At 40.1% G+C, this 23,629-nt stretch overlaps 2 protein-coding genes across 2 annotated transcripts; both read left to right on the forward strand.

Annotated features, from left to right (window-relative positions):
* Positions 1-1,824: 1,824 nt before the first annotated feature.
* On the forward strand, positions 1,825-5,818 carry LOC147141625 (transcriptional repressor scratch 2-like). The gene is made up of 2 exons (XM_086041910.1): positions 1,825-2,569; positions 4,383-5,818. Exons 1-2 carry the CDS (start codon positions 2,413-2,415, stop codon positions 5,153-5,155), a joined length of 930 nt encoding a protein of 309 aa, XP_085898036.1. The 5' UTR covers positions 1,825-2,412; the 3' UTR covers positions 5,156-5,818.
* Positions 5,819-20,355: 14,537 nt separating this feature from the next.
* LOC147141626 (transcription factor 15-like) lies at positions 20,356-23,533 on the forward strand. Its single transcript, XM_086040877.1, has 2 exons — positions 20,356-21,462; positions 22,462-23,533. Exons 1-2 carry the CDS (start codon positions 20,998-21,000, stop codon positions 22,525-22,527), a joined length of 531 nt encoding a protein of 176 aa, XP_085897003.1. The 5' UTR covers positions 20,356-20,997; the 3' UTR covers positions 22,528-23,533.
* The last annotated feature ends 96 nt before the right edge of the window (positions 23,534-23,629 follow it).

The raw sequence follows: 23,629 nt of genomic DNA on the forward strand, positions 1-23,629 counted from the left end.
CATGAATGGATACACTTTCATATATTAAAACTTTCTGAAGTAGTAATTGTTCCCAAAAATATCTTTTTCCACCTTATCACATCACTATTTTTCTGATACAGATTTTGTTTTAACTATGGTCGCCATTAATTACCATATTCCTTCATTTGCTATCACACGTCATCACATTTTCTGTTCAATGTATTTGTCTGTCATCGTTTTAGTTTTTCAATTTCAGAATGAAGCTGGCAGCCTGCTGTTGCCTCCAGACTTTCACATTTGTGATTGATGACCAACTTAACGGAAAAGAAAGAGATGGACACATTCCTTTTATCAAGATTGAGGACTGACTAGATTAAATTGCAGTTGTACCATTCCTCCTGTATCTTTTTAGCATCCTGGTTGTTATCCTAAGTATCCTCACACATGGTCTGTCTCGCACAGTGACTTATTTTTTTGTGTCAGACCTTAGTGGATCTGGAGCACATCAAACGCCCTGGACTCGATTTTCGTAGACAGCGCATATGTGCTCGGGCATTAAAACTGGCGCATCTTGATTTTCGTGCAGGTGCAAGTCTCCTTTAGTATATTTGGGAATTTGGCAGACCGTGATGCATAATCCTGGGCATTCCGATGGGTCAACGGCATTTTTGATCTTTTTCACATCACCGATGCACCTGATAATTTGGTGACGGAAATTATCTTTAAACCAGCTAAAAGCAGGTCTAAGTTGGGGCACAACCCAGGCCATTTTGGGGCCCCAAGCAAAATAATGCCAAGGGGGATCGGGATTTGGACCCATTCGCAGATATGACACTGATGTTGAAGAGTAAAAAGTCTTTATCAAGAAAAATACAAAGTAACAACAGAGATCAGGACGGGAAGAGAGTGCATCCTCACGCCAAGAAGGTTTGACGTACTGATAATGTGTCAGTGTGTAACTCAAAGATTTAAACAGTAAGACTTCAGGCCTATATGACATCATAAAGGACAAAGCATAAAAGGACCATAGCAACTGCAGAGCAACTGATACATCACGTAAACAACCAGTCATAACAGGGGCCATATTTTTGGTGCGCCATTTAGTCACAATTTACTGTCCAACGCAAACATGATGAAATCTATACAACCAGATTTGAGATATTTGTCAGATTTTGCTACACAGTAGAAGATAATTCACACTTCTCATCCCAACTGACTGTTAAAACATGAAAAGAAAAATGTTGAGTTATACTTTGTTTTTGTTTTTTTCATTTTAAGATTATAATTAAGTACCAAAACTCACATAAAATAAGTTGTTTTGAAGTCAAATAAATGCCACTGATCCAGCCTAACAGACGGCGACTATATATGTATATATATTAAAAATTGTCTGCATTGCACGGTTTATATGCCATATAAAATCTGGCATATCTGACAATGAAGCTATCCAATGTTTAATAAAAATATACACCAAAAAATATGCACTTAACTTTGGAGAGCTTTTACTTTATCTGTATGAAACTGGAAAAAATTCTGTAGATCAATGCAGAAAAAAAAAAAAAATTCTCGATTTTCATTTGCAGTTTCAGATTCCAACAGATAAGCGTGGTAATGATGAACTATCAAAGATGGAGGAGTTAGCAGGAAGGTGGCGTGTGTTGGGTGAGGTGTGCTATCAACTGTGTTAGCTACTTCATTGAGAGACAATGGCAGACAAGATGTTTTGTGTAGTGTCACCCACATGCTCCTGCACCACTATTGTCTCCACTTGGAGGGGAGTAAGGGGGAGGAGGACGTACGAGGGGGAGACGACGGTGGTGATGTGTGCGTGCGTGTGTAGGAGAAAGCACAGACGGCTGGTGGTAATTTGATGTGTGTCCCTTGGGATGTTTGATGGATTAATGCTAAGCAGCTCCCTTCACAGAATCACCACCTGATCTTTGAGGCTCGTGCCCCACATATAAAAAGCTGCAGTAATGCTGAGCTCAGCTTGTTGAGCATCATTCCCCCCACTCTCTCCGCCCCTAGCTCTCTCTATTTCTCTCTCTATTTCTCTCTCTCTCTCTCTCTCTCTCTCTCTCTCTCTCTCTCTCTCCCTTTCTGTGCTTCCGTCCCCTCCGCACCACTTTCCATCTTCATCTCCATCCTGTCCATGCTTTCTCTCTTTCTGCTGCTTTTTAAACACATTTCCTCTTCTCTTCCTATAAAGCTGAGCTTGTCAGACATTTTAAGTTATTTTTTTTTTACTGTGTTAGGTATTTGAGCCACCTGCAAGATTAGTGCATTTTTGCTGTAATTTTCTGTCTAAAAACTCAGCAGTCACATTTTTTTAACGAGGGGCTGAAGACGTTTTCTTCTTTCTTTCTTTCTTTCTTTCTTTCTTTCTTTCTTTCTATCTTTCTTTCTTTCTTTCTTTCTTGCTTTCTTTCTTGCTTTCTAATAAGGAACAAAATGCCACGCTCCTTTTTAGTGAAGCAGCCCAAGGGTCATGAGTCCCTGCCTTCAAACTACTACCACCAGAGTCAACAGCACTGGGACGATTCCTACTCTGTGACACATGCCATCACAGAGTCAGCTACCAACTTGGCCGTCCATTTGAGTGAAAATGGTGAGTTCATTTCCATTTCTTTCTGAGTACTTCTGGTGTAGTAGCATTCCTTCATTTGGGGATGCTCGAGCAAATGTTTTTTTTTCTCTCTAAAATTAGAACAAACTAAACAATGAAAGAAATGACTTGCTTTTGCTACTAAACCACTCTGGGAAATGACCTCAAATCCTCTGCAGGCAGCTTTTGTCCCATCTACAAAGCCCAGGACTTGTTTTGTTACTCAGGACACTAAATAGTATTCAGGTCACACTTGCTCAGTCAGATTAGTACCCAAACTAGATCAAACAGCTGTCTTTGGCTTTAGCTGAATTTTGGACTGAAATGATGCGATATGAATGATACTGTATATGTGGGGATCGGCTACAAAATACAACACAAGCGCTTGTGAGATCCAAATCAAAACAACAAAAAAGAAACCAGTTAGCCACATGGGACCATGTCATCCTTAGATGGTGGAGGTGCCCTTGAGTCTCCCCACTTATCGTTCCCTCCTCCATACCTCATCTCTCCATGTCTCCCCCATCTGATCGTGCAGGATGTTAGATAGCCACAGGGAGTAGGATTGCAGCAACACAATCCATACGTGGAGCAGTAAGAGGTGATGGAGAAGGCTTTTTAGAGGATGGGTATTGACCAGGAAATAGAGAGTGCTGCAGGTAATCCAATCAAGTGCAACACGAGCACTAAATTGGCACGCAGTAGATTTTAATCGGTCGTATTTGTGATAGTAACAACACGTGGTGCTTTGTATTTGGTTCTATGTGTCTGTGAGGAGCATCCAAAGAAATGCATGAACAGATTTTCCACCCACTCCTCACCAACCCCGTTCGAGTTGAATCGTTTGTCCCCCAGATTCAGGGTGCCAGCTGTCTGCTTGCCTTTGTTTTGCCGCGTGCGGTGACGGAGGTGGTGGGGGCTCAGTAAAACCATGGACTGCTGTCAAGATCAGATCCCCCCTCCCCCACCCCCCGCACATCTCACACAGTCTGAAATAAAGACCCCTTTTCCCCCTTTGCCAAAATGCGCCTCACCACCTGTCACTCCGTTAGCACCGTTATCATACTTACGAACCCCCGGAAAAATGTCACAGATTGGCAATGATCTGATTAAAATGATTTAGCGAGGGGATTTTACTGCTGAGACCGAGGCGCTGTGCTTTAACTGCGCACACTAGAGATGCTGCTCTGGCTGTGAAGCGCCGACAGGTGGATCGATTGGAAGCCAAGTGATTGCACTCTGGGTGTTTTGCCAAAGTCAGCACATTATGTTTGACTTATATTCAGCCACGACGGCCTTTCAGAATGTCTTTTTTTTTAAGAGCACTTGTTGAAGTCACAAGATGTATTGATTGGGACAACTGCACACTAAGCACTCATTAATATTTCATACTCAAAGCCTGCTGAATCTGCCTCCCACAAATCGCTTCCTGTATTAGTTTTCATATTGATGAATTTGGGTCAAAGAAGTTGTGGCATTCATTCAAACATGTTTTTTTTTCAAGAATATGTTCTGTGTCGACTGAAAATGACATCACAGTTGCTCAGGGCTCAGATACCGACCAATCATGGCTCAGCTTCAGGAAACGTGAGCTGTGATTGGGTGTTACCTAAGGCCTGTGATGTCATTTTCAATCGACAGAAGTGACAAGCCCTGAGATGGATAAAAACGGATTTTGCTGCTTAACTCATATTCCACAAACGTAATAATATATTAATCAGAATGCCTTGTTTCAACTAGTGGGCCTACACAGAACATATTCTTGAAAAAAACATGTTGACTTCCTCTTTAAATATACATATATATTTTTCCCCAGGCTATATCCATGATTACACAATTCCCTCAGTGTTGCAAAACACGAAGCTGTCCAAAGTGGCCTCTGCAGCATTGTACTCCCAAGGATGTGTCGGGGGCAGCAGTGGCGATGAATTCTCCGACCATGACATGGATGATCCAGATAGCCCAGTCTCCAGCACTTCAGTCGAGTCAGATACGGCAGTAGGCGCCGCCATCGATGCCTTCCTCATCTCAGACGGACGCTCCAGCCGGAGACCCAACCGGGCGTGTCAATCAGACAGCAGCAAGGGTAAAAGATCAGCCGGCCACAGATCGAAATCCAAAACCCAAGGTCGCCACGTGTGCGCTGAGTGTGGCAAATCTTACGCAACGTCATCAAATCTGAGCAGACACAAGCAGACTCATCGGAGCCTGGACAGCCAGCAAGCCAGGAAGTGTCCCACCTGCCACAAGCTTTACGTATCAATGCCCGCATTATCCATGCACATGCTGACCCACGACTTGAAGCACGGGTGCACGGTGTGCGGTAAAGCTTTCAGTCGGCCCTGGCTCCTGCAGGGCCACATGCGGTCCCACACCGGCGAGAAACCGTTCGCCTGCGCCCACTGTGGCAAAGCCTTCGCTGACCGCTCGAACCTGCGCGCCCACATGCAGACGCATTCGGCGTTCAAGCACTATTCGTGCCAACGCTGTAACAAAAGCTTTGCGCTCAAGTCTTACCTGAACAAGCACTACGAGTCAGCGTGCTTCAAAGGGCACCAAGCAGAGGACGAGTGCGGCTCAGAGGATTGACTGACTGACTTGATTCTTTCTATGAAATAATCCCTACACAGAGTAATACTGCTTGCCAGGCCTCTCAGGCTTATCACATGCATGCGTCCTTAATCCTGCCTTTTGATACATGCAATAACATTTGAATAACAACTCAAACTATTCAGGAATTCTAGGCGAAGATCAACTCTGAATTGTCTTTTTTCATGAATTGTATTTAATTGATCATTTTTTTACTATCATTTTATTCGACAATATCAGGGCGGCACGGTGACCGAATGTTTAGCTGCTAAACATCAGGGCTCCGATCTCATCTTTCTTCCACGTTCCAAAACACACTTCTTAAATCAATTGAAGACTTTAAAATGGCGCTTAGGTGTGAATGGTTGTTTGTGTATATTTAAGTGTATGTGCCCTTGCCGACCAGTCCGGGGTCGAGCCCAAAGTCAGCCGGGATAGGCTCCAGCTCACAAGTAGCAGCGACCCTACTGAGGATAAGCAGCACAGAAAATGGATGGATTAATTTATGCAACTATTTATTTGTATTTATGTTTCTTTATTTTTGGATGGATTTTCAAAGCCATGAACTGTTTTGTTGAGAACAAAAGACAAGATATATTCTGCCGTATTATATTTATTCTGTCTGATTAGATTGGTGAAGACAATAAAGATGATCAAAAGGAATACTTAATGAAATATCCCTCTTGTTTATGGTTTGTCAAACTATGCAAAAAAAATCAACATTAAGATTAAAATTCACCGAGCAAAAGCAGATTTTGTTTATCTTTTAAATTTTTGTTTTGCGACAAACTCAAACGTATGGTATATATATATATATATATATATATATATATATATACATTATATATATATATATATATATTATATTATATTTTATATATATATATATATATATATATATATATATATATATATATTTTCTTGCAGAATACAGTAGTATATACCACAATATTGCCTTGCAACTGTAATGGTTTCTTCAAGAGTGTGCAGTTCACATTTATTATTTTCCAATTTAGGTTAAAATAAAGTACAGAAAATAGAAATATTTAGTGAGATTATTTAGTTGGAATACCTGTTTGCATTTTAAAAAAGCCTTTAAGATACGATATGTTAATGGCGAAGTTGACATATCAGATGAAAGTGTGACTACAATAGGCCTAGTTTTTTCCAGTTCTTAAGTATACATTTCTTCGCTGTGGTCGCTGCAAGCAGTACAAAATATTTTTTGTTTGAGTTCAGCTTCAGTAGTTACATCACCCAACAACCATATCCTGGGATCTTCTTCCAGAAATTGTTCACATAGCTGAGAAGTAAACGAATACAGCTCCAGAACATATGCACAAGAGTTCCAATACACATAACACACCTTTGACATTTGTCAGATATATAATTTCTCATTTTGTTCAGTCTATATGGTGTATAATATGTTCTATGATAAATAATAATTGAATCTGTCTGTGTTTAGTAGATGCTAGTTTTGTTTGCGCTGTACCCAATAATATGTAGCAAACAAAACTTTCAATATTATATCTGAATTTTTTAATCCAAGGTCACTGATGGTACACACGCCTGAGTTGTGTGCGGGCAGCGTGGGATCGGTGTCTGTGTGTGTGCCCTGCGACTGGCTGGCGACCAGTTCAGAGTCTAGTCCTTTCGCCCATTGTCAACTGGGATAGTCTCCGGCGCCTCCCCGCGACCTGTACACTGTACAGGATAAGCAGTTTGGAAGATGACATGGCATGACTTTTTAATCCAGGGTCACTGAATGAGTGGTCACCTATAGTAGAAAAATGATTTTAAAAAACTGCATACTTTATTCTCATATTCAATAAGATGACAATGTACGTTCTCTCCTCCCACAAAAACTAGAGTACAGCGGAACTTGGTCAATCTATAAGGAATTGTAGCATATTTACAAATTACCCTCATGATAGCCGAGCAAAAAAAAATGATTAAGAGAAATAAGTGAATGTGTGAAGCTGCTGCTTTTCCCTCTTATTCTGTTTATGAGCGGATGACCACCTCTCTTAACAACTCTACTCCTGACTTCTATTTATCGGATGTTTTGAGAGTTCGTTACTCCTTCCTGCCAGCAGAGGGAGCACCTCGCCAACGTTCAATTCCTGAGACCAGACTTCCGAATTGATAGTCAGGATTGTTGCACAAGTTCCGAATAAAAACTCCAAGAAGTTCGCCAACACTGCAGTTTGTATCAGAAGCATCACCTTCCATTCAGCCATGTCTGGAAAGTGCTGCAGCCTGACCACATGAAGCATGCTGGGTCAAGAGTCATGAGAACTAGGCTTGCTGGTCCAGACCAACCAAGCCCTCAGGGTTGCAGATGGGACAGATGAAATTTTGGAACTGGGTGTGTAGGTCTTGGAAATCTAATCAATCAAACTTGCTTATTCTTAAATTATAAGATAAACGTGCCATATTTGCTTTTGTATTCATATTAGTACTACTACGTATAACATTTGTAATGTATTGGATACTGTAGTATATATACATATTATACATTTCTATATTTAAATTAGTGCTGTCAAGCGATTACATTTTTAAACTAATTAATCGCAAAATTTTAATTTAAAAAAACATAATTGATCGCACCCTTGTGAGGATAAGCGGTATGGATAATGAATGAATGAATAATTGATCGCGAATTAATCATATTTTTCAACTACAATTTTCACAAAGCTTGGAACCGATATTTAGTTGAGTAGCGGTAAAATCTTATAATTAATGTAGAAAAAAAGTATATTTCGATACGAAGACTGTTCTAATAGCTTTCTTTGATCCTTCAATTATTTTCCTGTAAAATACAACAGTTGAACGATACACCAAAGGCGTACAATATATATAATATAGTATTTGAATTTGGCTTAGCAAAGTGTGGAAATTATTTTGGATTTCTCCAATAAGCCATCGAGCAACTTTTTAAAGTAAGACTATGTAAAAGTCTATCTTTGCAACAGTGACTCTTTAAGTTTGGCTCAGTGAGCAGAGGTCAGCTGCTACAGGAAGTAAATAAAACTGAGTTAATTGAGTTACTTTTTTGGTGCGTTACAAAATTGAAATTAATCTCCATAGTTAATGCTTTAACTTTGACAGTCCTAATTTTAATATATATTTGGTATTAACATTGGATGCATCATCCCCCATGCAATCTGCGCCCATGTAAGCCAGGGGTCTTCAATCCTGTTCCTCGATGGCCGCTGTCCTGCCTGTTTTCCATCTCTCCCTGCTGAAGCACACCTGATTCAAATGATCAGATAATGAGCAAGGTCTACAGAAAGTGGATAACAATCCTGATCATTAGAATGAGTGTGTTTAAGCAGGGAGAGATTTAAAAACAGGCATGACAGCGGCCCTCAAGGAACAGGATTGAAGATATCTGCCTTACACCAAGCGCTCTGTGACCTCAGCCCCTGATGTCTCATGGGAAATAAGAAGTATGTGTCTCAAAAGACCTTGGACTGGATACAGCTATTTTAGACACAATGGTCAACAAACACTAAAAAAAATTCATCCTTACACGTGTACTAAATTGGAAATAGTATACAGTGCCATGAAAAGTATTTTCGCCCTTCTCAAATTATTATTTTTTTTTTTTTTGCATGGTTTACCCACTTTAATGTTTAATATCACCAATCAAATGTAGCTATCAGACAAAGACAGCCCAAGTAAACATAAAATTCCATTGTTAAATGGGGATTTGTTTGAGGATCTTATTGTAAACAAAGTGAGGAAACTGCAAAAAAAACAACAACAATCTAATCATTTTTTGACGGCTCTATATATATTGCAGTACAATATAATATATGTATGTTTTTGTTTTGTTATGCAAACAATTCAACACACAATAATTGTTGCCCCAGTATAAAGTGTACTGTATTTCACTGGCGTCTACCTGATATCACTTTTCAGGGAACACAAAAAAAACAACAAATTTGTTGAGCTATTAACTTTGGTTTGTCAAAGATCATGTACTATTTTCAACACTTTAGATTACTCAATAATAAGTAAGAATAACACACGCATGTGGGGACTGACACTGACAGAAGTATAGATGTGGACGTGGGTGGACATGGCCCGACGCCAGCTATTTGTTCCTTGAAATGTTTGCTTCTGTTTATGTAGTTTGAGCTTCCAATAGTAGAGGCACAATTCCCAGAGATTGACTTGACCTCTTCATGCCCTAACAGTGTGCACAGACAAAGGTGTAGATCACTTCTTTGGGTCAGCACTGTTTGCCAATCAACAAAGAGGATATGACTGTCATGTCCATAACAGAAGGCGGATGAGACTTTTTATAGCCTCCTTTATCAGATCTCAATGCATGTCTGCTACGATGTTGGACAGAGATTTATGACCAACTTGTAGATTTCATGAATGTGATAAACTCTTTATCAGCAAAAGCCTTCACTCAGATGTCCCAGGTGGCTTTGGAGGAAACAGACAGATGCTGGAGAAGCTCCAAAAGCAGACCCCGCGGATATTGAAGACAACAGAGTGGGTCACTAAATGAATTGTCGCGTGTGATTCAACTTCCTGGATTACTTGAAGTTCTGTCGGTTCGCGGGTCCCATTGGGGTCGATGACACACTTGTTCATCAGTGCAGGGTCAAGAAGCAGCTGTTGTTCAAGATAGTGGCCCCGTGGCGTAAACAGGGGGCCCTCAGTTTACACAGGTGACAACATACCGCATTTTGCGTTTCAATGGTCTAGTTTGCAGCAGAATAAAAATACAATACATCGCCATGCGGCACAAGACGACACGCTCTGTTACTGCTGTCGTCTATCACTAACTTATGCTAGAGCAGAATTTAGTGAAGTCATAATAGATAATTTAGGCATTCAATTTGTCTAAAAACACTTTCAAACCACTAAAACAAACAATCAAATGAAAAACAGCAAGTACGGCGGTAAAGCCTGGTTTACCCGGCAGGATAATCAGCCCGATTTTAGCCCTAAATCTCCCTTTTCGACAATCGTAGGTCGGGGCCGACTCTCGTAATGGCTCCTAAAATAATCTTATCAGATAATCCTGCCGTGTGTGCTGTGTTCAGCCTGATCTTGGCCGCTCAGAAGGACGTACGACCTCAAATCGGGGATATTCAACATGTTGGATTTTTTTGGCTCGACTCTGCATTGTATGTGCTGTGCCTCGACGACCAACGAGCACATAGCCGGCTGACAATGACGTACAGCAAATCAGAAAGCAAGGTGATGGGGTGGCGAAGAAGTGCGCTGGGAATCCAAAATGGAAACAGTCATGGCGCAACAGAGCCCAAAGTCTTTTCTTTTCGTGTCACTTTTTTCCACTAAAAATAATTCGCAAACTAGCGCCACCGTCACGACCTGATACCATTTCTGCATTTTCATCCGCCATCTTTGTTCACTCCGAAGTCTTGTTTAATCTCAAGGGGCTTTTGCGAGATTTTCCATTTGACGTGAGAATATCTGTGAATGAATGTGGTTTGTGTGTGATGTGTTGTTGCCGTGTGGCTGCACACCACACACGGTACGTTCAAAACTGTAATACGCGTGATTTTTTTCTAGTCACGTGTGGGGCCTCTCAGTTTGGAAGTCGCCTGACAATTTTAAAATTCTGCCGTGTGAACCGGGCTTTAGTGAGTGTGCCTTCTTGTGCCACATGACCAAGTGCTGTATTATATTATTCCGTTGCGCAAACTAGTTCATCATGTGAAAATGTTCTATGCAGCCCCACTAGTCAAAATATGATTGGTCTTTACCTGAGCCTGAGTAACTGTGATGTCAATTTCAGTCGACAGTAAGTGGCAAAATGCCCGCCCCCCTGAGATGGCTAAAAATGGGTGGATTTTGCTGCTTAACTCATATTCCACAAACGCAATATTAATCAGAAGGCTGTTTTTAGACTAGTGATGGTGCGTAGAACATATTATTCCAAAGAAAGTTTGGGGGTTGACCTCCCCTTTATGTCATTTATTTTATACTGATGTGTATTTCCCTTGTGTGTTTAGGTTGCATGGCCCTAACCAATTTTGGGGGGGATTTTTCAGCCATTCTGACTGTGTGGCATTCTTTCACGTTTGTCGACCTAAACTATGCTGAACTGAAAGGAACTTTCAGCAACAAGTATGCTGTCCATTTCAGTGCATAATTCCGCGTATGTTGGATTTCACCATTAAAGTCGAAATTCAAGACAAAATACTTTGTATAAAAAAATGAAAATACATTAAAATAGAAAGCATAAGATGCCATATTGCATTACTGCTGAGAAGTGGATGGAAAAAGAGGAGAGAAGGGCGAAAAAGGCAAAGATTACTGCCGGCGCGCGAACAAGACACGAACGAGACACGAACGAGACACTCTGCGCATGTGCTAGGCTGAAGTTGATTCTCAACTGTTGTCACACCACATTACATCACCCTGATGTTGCAGTCATTTTTATGGAGTTTATGAACAAATTAAATGCATTATTTAAAATATTTAGTTTATTTTGTGAGGTGGTGATGTTCAAATTCACAAGACACAGCTTCAAATCAGTTTTACATACCACCAAAAACGCATTGTGAGGTATGGTGTGCACAAGCCAGAGGTTGAGCCACCCTGTATTTGTTTACAGAGTAAATTGGTGGTAAGAGGGTGAGGCAGTTCCACTTCTTGCGCCATATTTAAAATATTCTGTGTGGGAGTATGGCTCTGTTCAGTACCGTAGTACATGCACTCAGTAAGAATGGTTCTGATGCTCGCTTGTCTAAATATTTTTACCAGAGCAAAAGACAAGTCCAAGCTGTGTGTATGAGTTCCATTCCAATGTCGGTAATGTAACTGAAATTCTAAGTAACTTGCTGTAACCTATCACTACCGGTAACGCTCAGTAGTAAAGTTCTAATGACAGTTATTAGTATGGATGTGTACAAAACCATCCTTTGTCCATTAAAGCGGAAGTCAACCCCCAAATTTTCTTTACAATAATATGAATCCCCACTATCTAAACACAGAATTCTGATTAATATAACATTTGTGGCAAATGAGTTATGCAGCAAAATCACCCCGTTTTTAGGCATCTCAGGTAGTGTCCACTTTGTCATATATATGTATACATACATAGATACATATATATACCGGGTATATATATATATATATATATATATATATATATATATATATATATATATATATATATACACATACATACATACATACATATATATACCGGGTATATATATATATATATATATATATATATATATACAGTATATGTATACACATATATATTAAGGGCGTAACGGTTCACATCCAGGTTCGTTACAGCAATAAGTCTCAAATGCATGAGACTAGTTTTTTTTTTGTGGCGGCACCGTGGTCGACTGGTTAGCACGTCCGCCTCACAGGTCGTGGGTTCGATCCCGGCTCCGGCCTCCCTGTGTGGAGTTTGCATGTTCTCCCCATGCCGGCGTGGGTTTTCTCCGGGTACTCTGGTTTCCTCCCACATTCCAAAAACATGCATGATAAGTTGAGTGGACTCTCTAAATTGCCCCTAGGTGTGATTGTGAATGCGGATGTTTGTTTGTCTCTGTGTGCCCTGCGATTGGCTGGCAACCAATTCAGGGTGCCCCCCGCCTACTGCCCGAAGACAGCTGGGACAGGCTCCAGCACGCCCCGCGACCCTTGTGAGGATAAGCGGTATCGATAATGGATGGATGGATAGTTTTTTTTGTTTTTTGTTTTAACAGAGTGCAAGTTACAATTCAATTTGCTATAAACCTTCGCTGTTATAAAAACACAAAATAGAATAAAAACTTGTGCATTAGGGTTGTTCATAAATAATGATAATAATAACAATTATAATAATAAAAAGATTAAACATAGGAAAACACCCTTTCTTGTATGGATAGAATGAGGTTGCAGATAAAGTCAGGTAGCACTTAATTCCCAACTAGTAACTTTTGACTTCATTTTAAGAGTTACGGCGCAGCAGAGGACAGCACATGCTCCACCACGGCTCTTGTGTGATTGTATATGCTAATATGCATATACGAATATCTGACTTAAAATGTTTCTTAGACTAGGAAGCAAGCAGTCGTTTTAGCCAAAAACGTCACACTTAAATAGCGAGATTTATCATATTGTAGCATCTTCCAGGAACACGCCATCAGACGTAGTTTAATGATCACGTTTTTATTAATCCAAACGGCTACTGTGGGCCACAGCCGACGCAACAATACAACAGTACAACAATCGTTTCTTTCAAAATTACAACAGCTGTTTCTCTTCTTCATTCTCTGCTCCTCCTCTCGCTCGCCATACAATGCATTCATGAACCTCGGACACATTACAACTCAGCAAAACACAAATCCGACCACAACACAGATAACCCAATTCATTACAATATGCTGTTGAGCATTCAAAGATATCAATGCCTAAAAAGTGTATATAATTTCATAAAGACTTTTTAAAGTCACTGTATTTTTTTCATTATTAAGAGTTTAAGTATAGTTAGCAATAATCTTAACTGTTATTGTATGTATTTTTTTCATCACAAAAAGTGTATACATGTACTGTAATGACAACTTGTCTTTAACTTGAATACTTAGATGTGTCATAGGCTGTTGCTGCTGAGTGTTTAAAGATTTCAGTGTCTTAATAATTTACAAAATTAAGAGATCTTTATTGTTAGTGTATTTTTTCTTCTGGTGTAATTTCTTAGAATTAGAATATCACCCGAATGGTTTTATTTATTTTTTCTAAAAATGTACTGTTTACTTGTCATCTTTTCAAAATAAACATCCATCCATCCATTATCTGTACCGCTTCTCCTCACAAGGGCGTGCTGGAGCCTATCCCAGCTGTCTTTGGGCAGTAGGCAGGGGACACCCTGAACTGGTTGCCAGCCAATCGCAGGGCACACAGAGACAAACATCCGCACTCACAATCACACCTAGGGGCAATTTAGAGTATCCAATCAACTTACCATGCATGTTTTTCGAATGTGGGAGGAAACCGGAGTGCCCGGAGAAAACCCACGCAGGCACGGGGAGAACATGCAAACTCCACACAGGGAGGCCGGAGCCGGGATCGAACCCACGACCTCTGAACTGTGAGGCGGACGTGCTAACCAGTCGACCACCGTGTCGCTCAAAATAAACATATTAGAAAAAAAAGTGTTTTTTTTGTACTGAAAATATACCGAACCGAAGTTTCCAAGAAACCGAACCGAAAGGTGATTTAGCATACGTTATACCCCTAATATATATATATATATATATATATATATATATATATATATGTATATATATATATATATATATATATATTCTGATTAGAAAGGATCTGAATGACCAATCGGAATTTAAATGCTCCATATAAACACCCCAATCGGAATAGAAAGGCCCTATCCGAATGGAATTTCATTTGTATTCACAGGGGTGGTATATTCCTTTTGCCAATCCAAACGAGCGTTATGTAAACAGTTAAATCGGAATATCCAGGCTGCGTCTGGTCTGCGTATGCTCTGTCTTGATAAATAAATAAATGCGTAGAGATGTCGTTTTATACGCACTATAAAATGGCAGTGTCTGGCCTGAGCTCGTCTGTGACGTGAGAACTTCTTTTAAAATACTGGTAACTTGTTTTTATCAAGATGCTGTTTTAATACAAGTGCTAAAATAATAGCGAATACTGTGCTAAATGGATGAATGAACTCCATCTTGATCGATCACGTGACGTTTACATCGATCTCCGCGTGTCACGCGGCAGATCTGATTAACAGGGTGGAGCAAGTAAATGGTCGATCGGAATAGATCACGTCACATGTAAACAGGTGACCAGAGAGCTTCCGATTCCGATTTAATTTCGAATGACAAAAAAGGCTCCATGTAAACATGGCTAGTCCAATTGAAATTCCATTCGGATTGGGCCCTTTTTATTCCGATTGGGGTGTTTATATGGAGCATTTTCATTCCGATTGATCATTCCGATCCTTTCTAATCAGAATACATGGCTCCATGTAAACCCGGCTACTTGTTTGTAGATTTTAGTTAATTGCGGGCTCGCCCGGTCCCTATTCCCCATGAATACTGGAGGTGCACTGTACAATAATGTCACATTTTCACAATGGTCTCTGACACACACCCGACCAATCCCACACTTCATTAGTACTTTAATCCCCTCAGCAGGCATTTAAGGGCATTCGTAAGTCAGTGTGTGCGTGTGCATGCATGTGCGTGTTTGGGGGGGACGCGAGGGGTGAAGTATTTACAATTCCAAACTGTGACGTGATGGAGGCACTGAGGGGGAGAAAGTGCTGTGGGGTCGTGTTACTGGCAGGCTGAATGTGGTAAAACACCATGGTGTCCTGCTTTATGAGCAGAGCCAGGTTCTGCATAGGTCACAGTTGTTAGTGCAGCTGAGCTGGAGGCCAAGGGCCGCCGGTGGCCTGGTTTGATGTGTTGAGATGTGGCGTTTGTAAAAACAGGCGCTGTGATGGCACGTCGCTCTCTGCCACTCAGTCCTACCCTCCCTCCATAGCATGAGTCAATCTGGAAGCCATTTGCTCAGTTTCCACAGGGAAAGTTCAGACTTCATCACCCTTCACATCTGCTGAGTGTTTATTTAACCTCAGCTCTTAACCCATTAGACAAAATGAAAAATCTACAGCTCACATTGACCCTTTGTGGGCACGAGCCAATCCTGTGGTCAACTGTGCTTCCACATTGTGCATCTCATTAAAAAGTCACTAATTTTGTTTTTTTATGGTATGTAATACTTAAGTATACAATATATCACTTATTCCAGAGTGTTCAAAGTGTCCGGATGGAGGAACTAAAGAAAGAAAACAAACAAACAAACAAATGTAAGAAAACACTCATAAGCATATAATTTTTACTTCCTTCATATTAAATGCTGATCTCCACATAGAAATGTAGCCAATCTATTTCTCTTTTGGTTTTAAAAGGTTTGCTTGCAAACACGGAATTGAACACAACCCAGTTTCATTTATAGAGCACTTGAACAACAACTGCAGCTGTAACAAAGTGCTGTACATAAGATTGAACAAAAAACATACACTAAAAGAAGGAAAATATTAAATACATGGATAATAATAACAATATCAATAATAATAATACATTCATTAATTAACAAATATTGTTTTTAATTAAATATACAAGACGCGCTCCAGTCACATTGGAATTAGGCATAGAGGAAGTGCATTTTTTTTCCACCTTCTTGTTGAACAGTCTACATCAAGGGTCAGCAACCCGTGGCTCCGGAGCCGCATGCGGCTCTTTCATCCATATGTTGCGGCTCTCGTGGCTCGGGAAATAAATTATGTCCGATTGAAGTGCATGTTATTTGTCTCAAAAGCGTGTATTGTCTTCTTATTAAGTCAAAGTTTTTGGCCACTTTCATATGTGGTCCTAGATCAGATACGTTTCGGATTTTCAATGTACGCACTGGCAATTCTTAATTTATCTCCATAGCGCTTGTGAAGCAGTTGCTTTGCTTCTCTGTAGCCACGGCTCGGTTGCATATGGATGCAGCTGCGGACCAGCTCTTGAGGTTCGCCACTTGTAAATTGCTCCAAGAAGTACAATTTGTCTTAATCGTCATCTGTCTTCTGCTCTATTAAACGTTCGAATGCTCGAATGAAGGACTTTGTAATACATCACCACTAAACAATGGGATGTCCTTAGTTGGTAACTGAGATTGCCTGCTTTACCAGCAGCTCTGTGATTACGTTCTGTTTTTTCATGAGATTTACATTTGTCATCTCTACAAATGTTGGACTGAGAAGTAAAGTCTTGTAAAGGTATTTGTGGTGCTTGGATACGCGCAGCTGCGGCTGTGTGTAAGGGTTCACATTGTCTAGTTGAGGAGGCAGAGCGTGAGTTACTTCCTATTTCATGCTAAATCTACTCCTTGACCCTCGCGCTTGACTACTTGCACCGTCTTCTGACCTTTCATATTCGTTGAGCACCTGTAATTTTGCACTACTTTGAGCCAGTGCAGTCGCAATCTCAAGTTCTTCCTTTTTAGCTTTAATTCTAGCCATTTCTATGCTTCGAGGCTGCTTTAAGGCAACTTCTTCCAACTCAAACCTTTGCAACTCAGCTTCCTCTTGTTCTAGTTTCTGTCTTTTCCTCATTGCTGCAGCGCATTCCAGTAATGCTGCATTCTCTGCTTCTTGTCTAACAAGTGTCGCTGAGACTCGTGAACATACTGATGAGCGGCTTAATTGAGAACCATGCAGGTGAGCGTATGCAGCTTTGCTGACACTAGTCTGTGATGCGCTATCATCAGGTTGAACACCATCTTGTAACTCATTTTGAGCTTTGAGCTGCTTTAGTAGCTGCACATCTTTTTTCCGCTGATAATCCTCTTGACCATACTCGCTCAAATATGATAAATTTGCAGCTGCAATCCATGCTTTTGTTGCTTTCATAAAGTCTCTGATGGGTGCCATTTTGGGTTCAAACCAGTTTTCTTCATCATATGTTTGTTCATCGACTGGTAAGGGGCTTATTATTTCTCCATTATATTCCTCTAATAAACATACAAAGTCTTTTTCCATTCCATCTTGCACCAACTGAACGTTTTGCACATCCTTCATCAGAGCTTCCATCATATTCATTCTGTTAGACACATCTCTTAATCTTTGTCTTATCAATGCATTGCATCGTTGCAATTTTTCTTCTCTTCCTTTCTCAGTTAGCCTACGTGACCTTCCTTGCTCTGTTGTATTTAGCACACGTCTAAGCTCCTTTTCTTCATCCATTCTATCAGTTGCTGAGTGGCTCATAATGGCTGTATGCAATGTTCAAAAGCACCTTTTCTTCAATGGTCGGTTTTCTTCATAAAAACGAATGCAAACAGTTCCTTATTCAATCCCAAACTCTGCATGGACGAGTCAAAGTTATCGTGCGTTCTGATGCCGGCGAAAGTAACGTGTCACTCGTCGTTTTCAATCACGTCGGATCCGATTAGCTTGTTAGCTAGCGCTAGCGTCGTTCGTCGTAACTTTATATCTTCGCCGCGCTTCTTGCGGTCAAAATAGACACAAAGAGTCCTCTTTAGCTTGCTTCCTAGAATCACAGGATTACTCGGCTTACTACTTCCAAGCGTCTCCCGTTGATTTGCATCCAACCGCCTTGCTGTTGGGTCTCCTTCGGTGCGGGCCTCTTTCTCTCGTTCGACGCGTCGCAAGCTATTCCTCGGTGCGGGCCTCTTTCTCTCGTCCGACGCGGCGCAAGCTAATTAGCTTCTTAGCAAGTTTTTTGACAAAATGTAGGTGTTATTCCACAAAACGAAACACCTTTGAGGTCAGAGTAACGATGAGTCTTGAACGCAAACGACAGGACAACGACTTGGTCTTTACTATTTAATAAACAAAAGGTTGTACAAAAAAATACTCTTCTGTTTGCCTGTTGGTTTGTTTGACTGTTTGTTTGGTCAAAAAACGGTGTCGCTTCTATCATTAGCTGACCTAATCTGTTTTGCGTCCAGCTCACTCGAATTTAACTGTACACTCTCGCCAGTCACGTGACACTAACAAAAAGGTACAATACAGTATTTTAACATATTGTATATCTGTGTATTATAAACAAATGAAGTCTAATATGTGCATAAAATACAGTGGTACCGCTACTTCCGAAATTAATTGGTTCTGGAAGAAATTTCTTAAGTAGAACATTTTGTGAGACGTGTTTTCCATGTAAATGGCCTAATCCGTTCCAAGCCCCCAATATTGAGACATAAATGTTTTATGAAGCATAAAAATGCATGAAAACATGTAACAAATACATGTTACAATTAGATTATTGCACAATAAATGAGAGTTGTGCATAATGTAAAAAAAAAACAAAGATTAGAGTAAGGAATAAAAATGATGGTCGTTTACCTTTTAATTGCTGTCCTCATCGCTTTTTGCCCTCTTAGGTTCATGGTCTCTCACAGAAGTGGTTTTTGCCTGACGTTTTGTAAAGAACTGATTTAATAACGTGGCAACTGTCGATACATTACGGTCATATTCTTTGGCGAGATCAACCAAACGCATTCCCCTTTCATACTTCCCCCTTTCAATAGCATACTCATAGCTGCTATTATCTCTTGCTTTGTATGGACAGAAAAAAAAAACGATTTTCCTCGTTTCTAATTCACGTAAAACTCACCTCAACAGGAAAATATTGCCTCTAGACACGAAAGAAATTTCAGGATACGAAAGGTAAAAGTATGGGCTGATACTCGCAGTATGGGCTGCTACTCGCAGCTCCGGAGTTTCCTGAACGCAACATACTCATAGCTGCTCTGCCAGTGGCTATTACCTAGCATCCTCCTGGCATCCCATTGGCTAAGAGGGGCCTATACCTTATGTGTCTATGTGTGTAGATAGACAGGTACATAGCTATATATATGAGATATGTGTCTATGCAGTGTCCTCGTCATTCGCCCTGAGGTGTTCTGATAGTTTTACGTGAATTGCAGTATTCGCTATGGACCCCAAGAAAGTGATGGAGAAACAAGGAAAAGAAAAAAAGAAGAAAATAGTTTTTTTGTCTATATAAACAAAGCAAGAGATAATAGAAAAGTATGAAACAGGGATGCATTTGGTTGATCTTGCCAAAGAATATGACCGTAACGTATCGACAGTCACCACGTTATTAAATCAGCTCTTTACAAAACACCAGGCAAAAACTACCCCTGAGAGAGAACATGAACCAAAGAGGGCAAAAAGCAAAGAGGACAGCAATTAAAAGATAAATCGTAAACCATCATTTTTATTCTTGATTCTTGTTTTTTTACATTATACACAACTCTCATTTATTGTGCAATCATCTAATTGTTTTGATGAATTTTTATGCTTTATAAAACATTTATGTCTGAATTTTGGGGAGCTTGGAACGGACTAGGGCATGGAAAACACGTCTCTACTTCCAGAACCAATTTATTTCGTAAGTAGAGGTACCGCTGTACTTACATGAGACTAGGCAAAAACTGAGGCAAGAGCAAACGGGCAAAACCATGGAACGTTTATAAGATTTGAACTTGGCGACAGAGTCACGAGCAAGGCGAAAGATCCAACGGTGTGTAATATGCCTGGCAGGCCTCAAATAGTCCAATCATTCTAATGCAACACAGGTGTGCTGCCAAGGGCACGCCCACCGCTCCTGCAGGATCTGGAGGCAAAAACAAAACAAACCATGACAGAGATAGAGCTAGGAGCTGGGAAGTCCAGGTGTAACCCTTCATATGATTGGCGGAGCCACGAACATTGGTCTAATTTAGTTTTAATCATCATGCATAACATAAAACAAAAGTAAGGACCCTGTTTTGAAAATGTATCGAGTAAAGAGTACAGATACTGGTGTTAAAATGTAACGGATGAAAATAATAAGTATTCTAAAAAATAACTAAAAAAAACACAGTAACAAAGTATTTGTACTTCGTTACTTCCCATCTCTGCTCGTGAGGATGAGCATTGTGGATGGATGAGCGAGAGCGAGAGACAGAGAGAGAGAGAGAGAGAGAGGGAGAGAGAGAGAGATGCAGACATTTAAAAGGCAATTATTATATATGTATAAGGCGCTATCTGTTTGTTGAGGACTGTGCCTCAAAGTTTATGAGTGTAGTGCTACTTCTTCCCCATGAAAGGGGTGACCCTGCAGAATCCCCACCGCGCCCCCAGGGATAGAACCCTCCGCCCCGCCCCCCAAGATAGACCCTCAGACAACACCATCTTATGGAAACGTGAAAACTGGCGCGGCTGACCAAACATTTAGCTGTGTAAGCATACTTTGTCTATATGCCGCTGTTGAACTGGAACGAAAGAGAGCGGACTTCCTCTAATCGGCACTATGGCTTTCACGATGCTTCGACCGATGTCGGCTCATCCCTTCGCGTTCTCCGTTGACCTGACCCTGACGTCAGACGAGGACGAAGGGAACCGCAGCGAGAGCGAAGGCAGCACGGACCAGGGTTACAGCTGCTGCGCATTGCCGGGCACCAACGGGGTCGTGGTCCAGCAGCGGAACGCTGCCAACGCCAGAGAGAGACACCGGACTCAGAACGTCAACACGGCTTTCAGCGCATTAAGGACGCTCATCCCCACGGAACCGGTGGACCGGAAACTGTCGAAAATCGAAACGCTGCGCCTGGCGTCCAGCTATATTTCGCACCTGGCCAATGTGCTAGTGGTGGGCGACGAGAGGGAGGACGGAGCTCCGTGTCTGCGCGCCGTGTACAAGGAGATGAGGGGTAGTGGAGACCCCAGACAGCCCCGGAGCATCTGCACATTCTGCCTCAGCAAACAGCGAAAAGGGGTAATAATTCAAATTTGTTATCCTATGTGTACACAGCGCACTTCAATCCACACAAAAAACGTGCTACAGTCTAATCTTCTTTTGAGAATGACACTAAGGCGGAGGAGCAAAACCAGATTTGCAACACCATTACCAATTCTGTAGAATACAAAATAGGAACAGCTCAAATAAATTTAGTCATGCGTTAATGACTTAATTCGTATGTGTCGGTCTGTCATGCTTTTGTGAATGGGTTTTGCTAAGCTACTAGGCTGCGCGTGAGTGTGTGGGTAGATACACACACACACACACATAATATATATGTATATATATATATGTATATATATATATATATATATATACATACACTATACACACATATACATATATATATATATATATACACTATACACACATATACATATATATATATATATATATATACACTATACATATATATATACACATATATACATATACACTATACATATATATATACACTATACATATATATATATACATATATATACATATATATATATATACATATATATATATATACCTATATATATATACATATATACATATATATATATATATATATATACATATATATATATACATATATAGACATATATATATATAGAGAGAGAGAGAGAACTAGGTAGATAGATATAGATATATAGATATTGAGACAATCAATATAATACTGCAGTGAAATGTAACCTAATGTAACAGTTTACATTAATTCCCTTAACATGGATTTCTAACGAAACCTTGCAAGCATAGTTCATGTATTGTAGATGTTCAAAAATGTCTGTTGGGATTTAGTTTTTTTTTTCTTTTTATAGATGCACTGCTGCTATCCTTTAAAGGAAACATTTTCTTTTCACTGCAGGCCTCTGTCTTTGCATTGAACCTGCCAATGTTTTCTTTGGATAGCGGAAATACAGTGAAATGATCTGAACATGGCAGTTGTAAAATAATCTGACTGACAGCCATTTTCTTCTTTGTTCACAGGTTAAAGACAGACGATATTGTGTGAAAATGCACGGAGGGGCAGTAAGAAAAATACATTCTCGATAAAAGTCTCCCTTATTTGGAACTGAAATTTGCCTGTTGATTTGAGGAAATACCTTAAGCCATGTACAGCTCAACCAAAGACTCTTTACATGCCACTGTTCTGTTTGTGTTTTTGATCCAAGATGATTTGTGACTCAAGAGTGCCTACTAAGGCTTCATATTACCAACAGTGGATAATGTTAATTTGAGAACCATTAAGCATAAAGCATCAACATAATTTGCTGATCAGTTCATGTTTATTGGCAAATTTCATAACAGTAGTCCAAGGCTCTTGTACACAGGTAAGATTAGAGCATTATGCACTTAACCACTAAGGAATGCTGAAAATTCAATCATTCACGGAATGCAACATAACAAGAAAGCCCAATTAATGGTTTCTGCGGCAAGTCTCACAAACAGCGTTTGCGCACAAACAAATAGGAGCAAACTCAAATTTCAAACATGGATTAGTTTTTCAGTGTTGATAATTGACTGGTTAATTCTCATGGCTATCATTTCAGATAACAATGATGAGAACAAAAAAAAAAAAGAAAGAAAAATAACTACCGGTACATAGTTTGCATTTTTTTTCCCCTGCCATTTTCTGCTTTACCCTCTGTTTGTTTATGATGAATAAATTGCCTGCTATGTGTTTCACTGAGCCATGATGTTTGTAGAATGTTCTTAGACATCACTTGCTTCAAATCAATCAATTTTACTCGTTCAACAGAGACCAATTGTCTGATGTTTAATAAGGTTTTCTAACTAATCACAGCTTTTTGTTTTATAGATGATCATGGTCACCAAATGGAGTTCAATTAATAGTGTATGCTCAAGAACTATTAAATCCTGTATGGGAAAGCAGCAGTAGTGTGCACACTTCATATTGTGATCGGGAAGCTGTCTTTGTTTTGTTACTTTCGATTCACACATACTGTATTCTATAAATGCCCAGCCTCAGGTTAAACGATTGAGTGGGAGCCTAAGTAACATTATTATGTTTGACTTTTACATGTCTACCTAAGAATTAAAACAATTGTTAAAATATGTATGGCACTGGATCTTAATTTTACACAAATAAATGTATGTGTATGTCAGTAACATTGCAGTTCTGTAAAATCCTATC

The sequence above is a fragment of the Filicampus tigris genome, chromosome 9 (assembly GCF_054856515.1).
Source record: "Filicampus tigris isolate MCC_2025a chromosome 9, RoL_Ftig_1.0, whole genome shotgun sequence".
NCBI lineage: Eukaryota > Metazoa > Chordata > Actinopteri > Syngnathiformes > Syngnathidae > Filicampus > Filicampus tigris.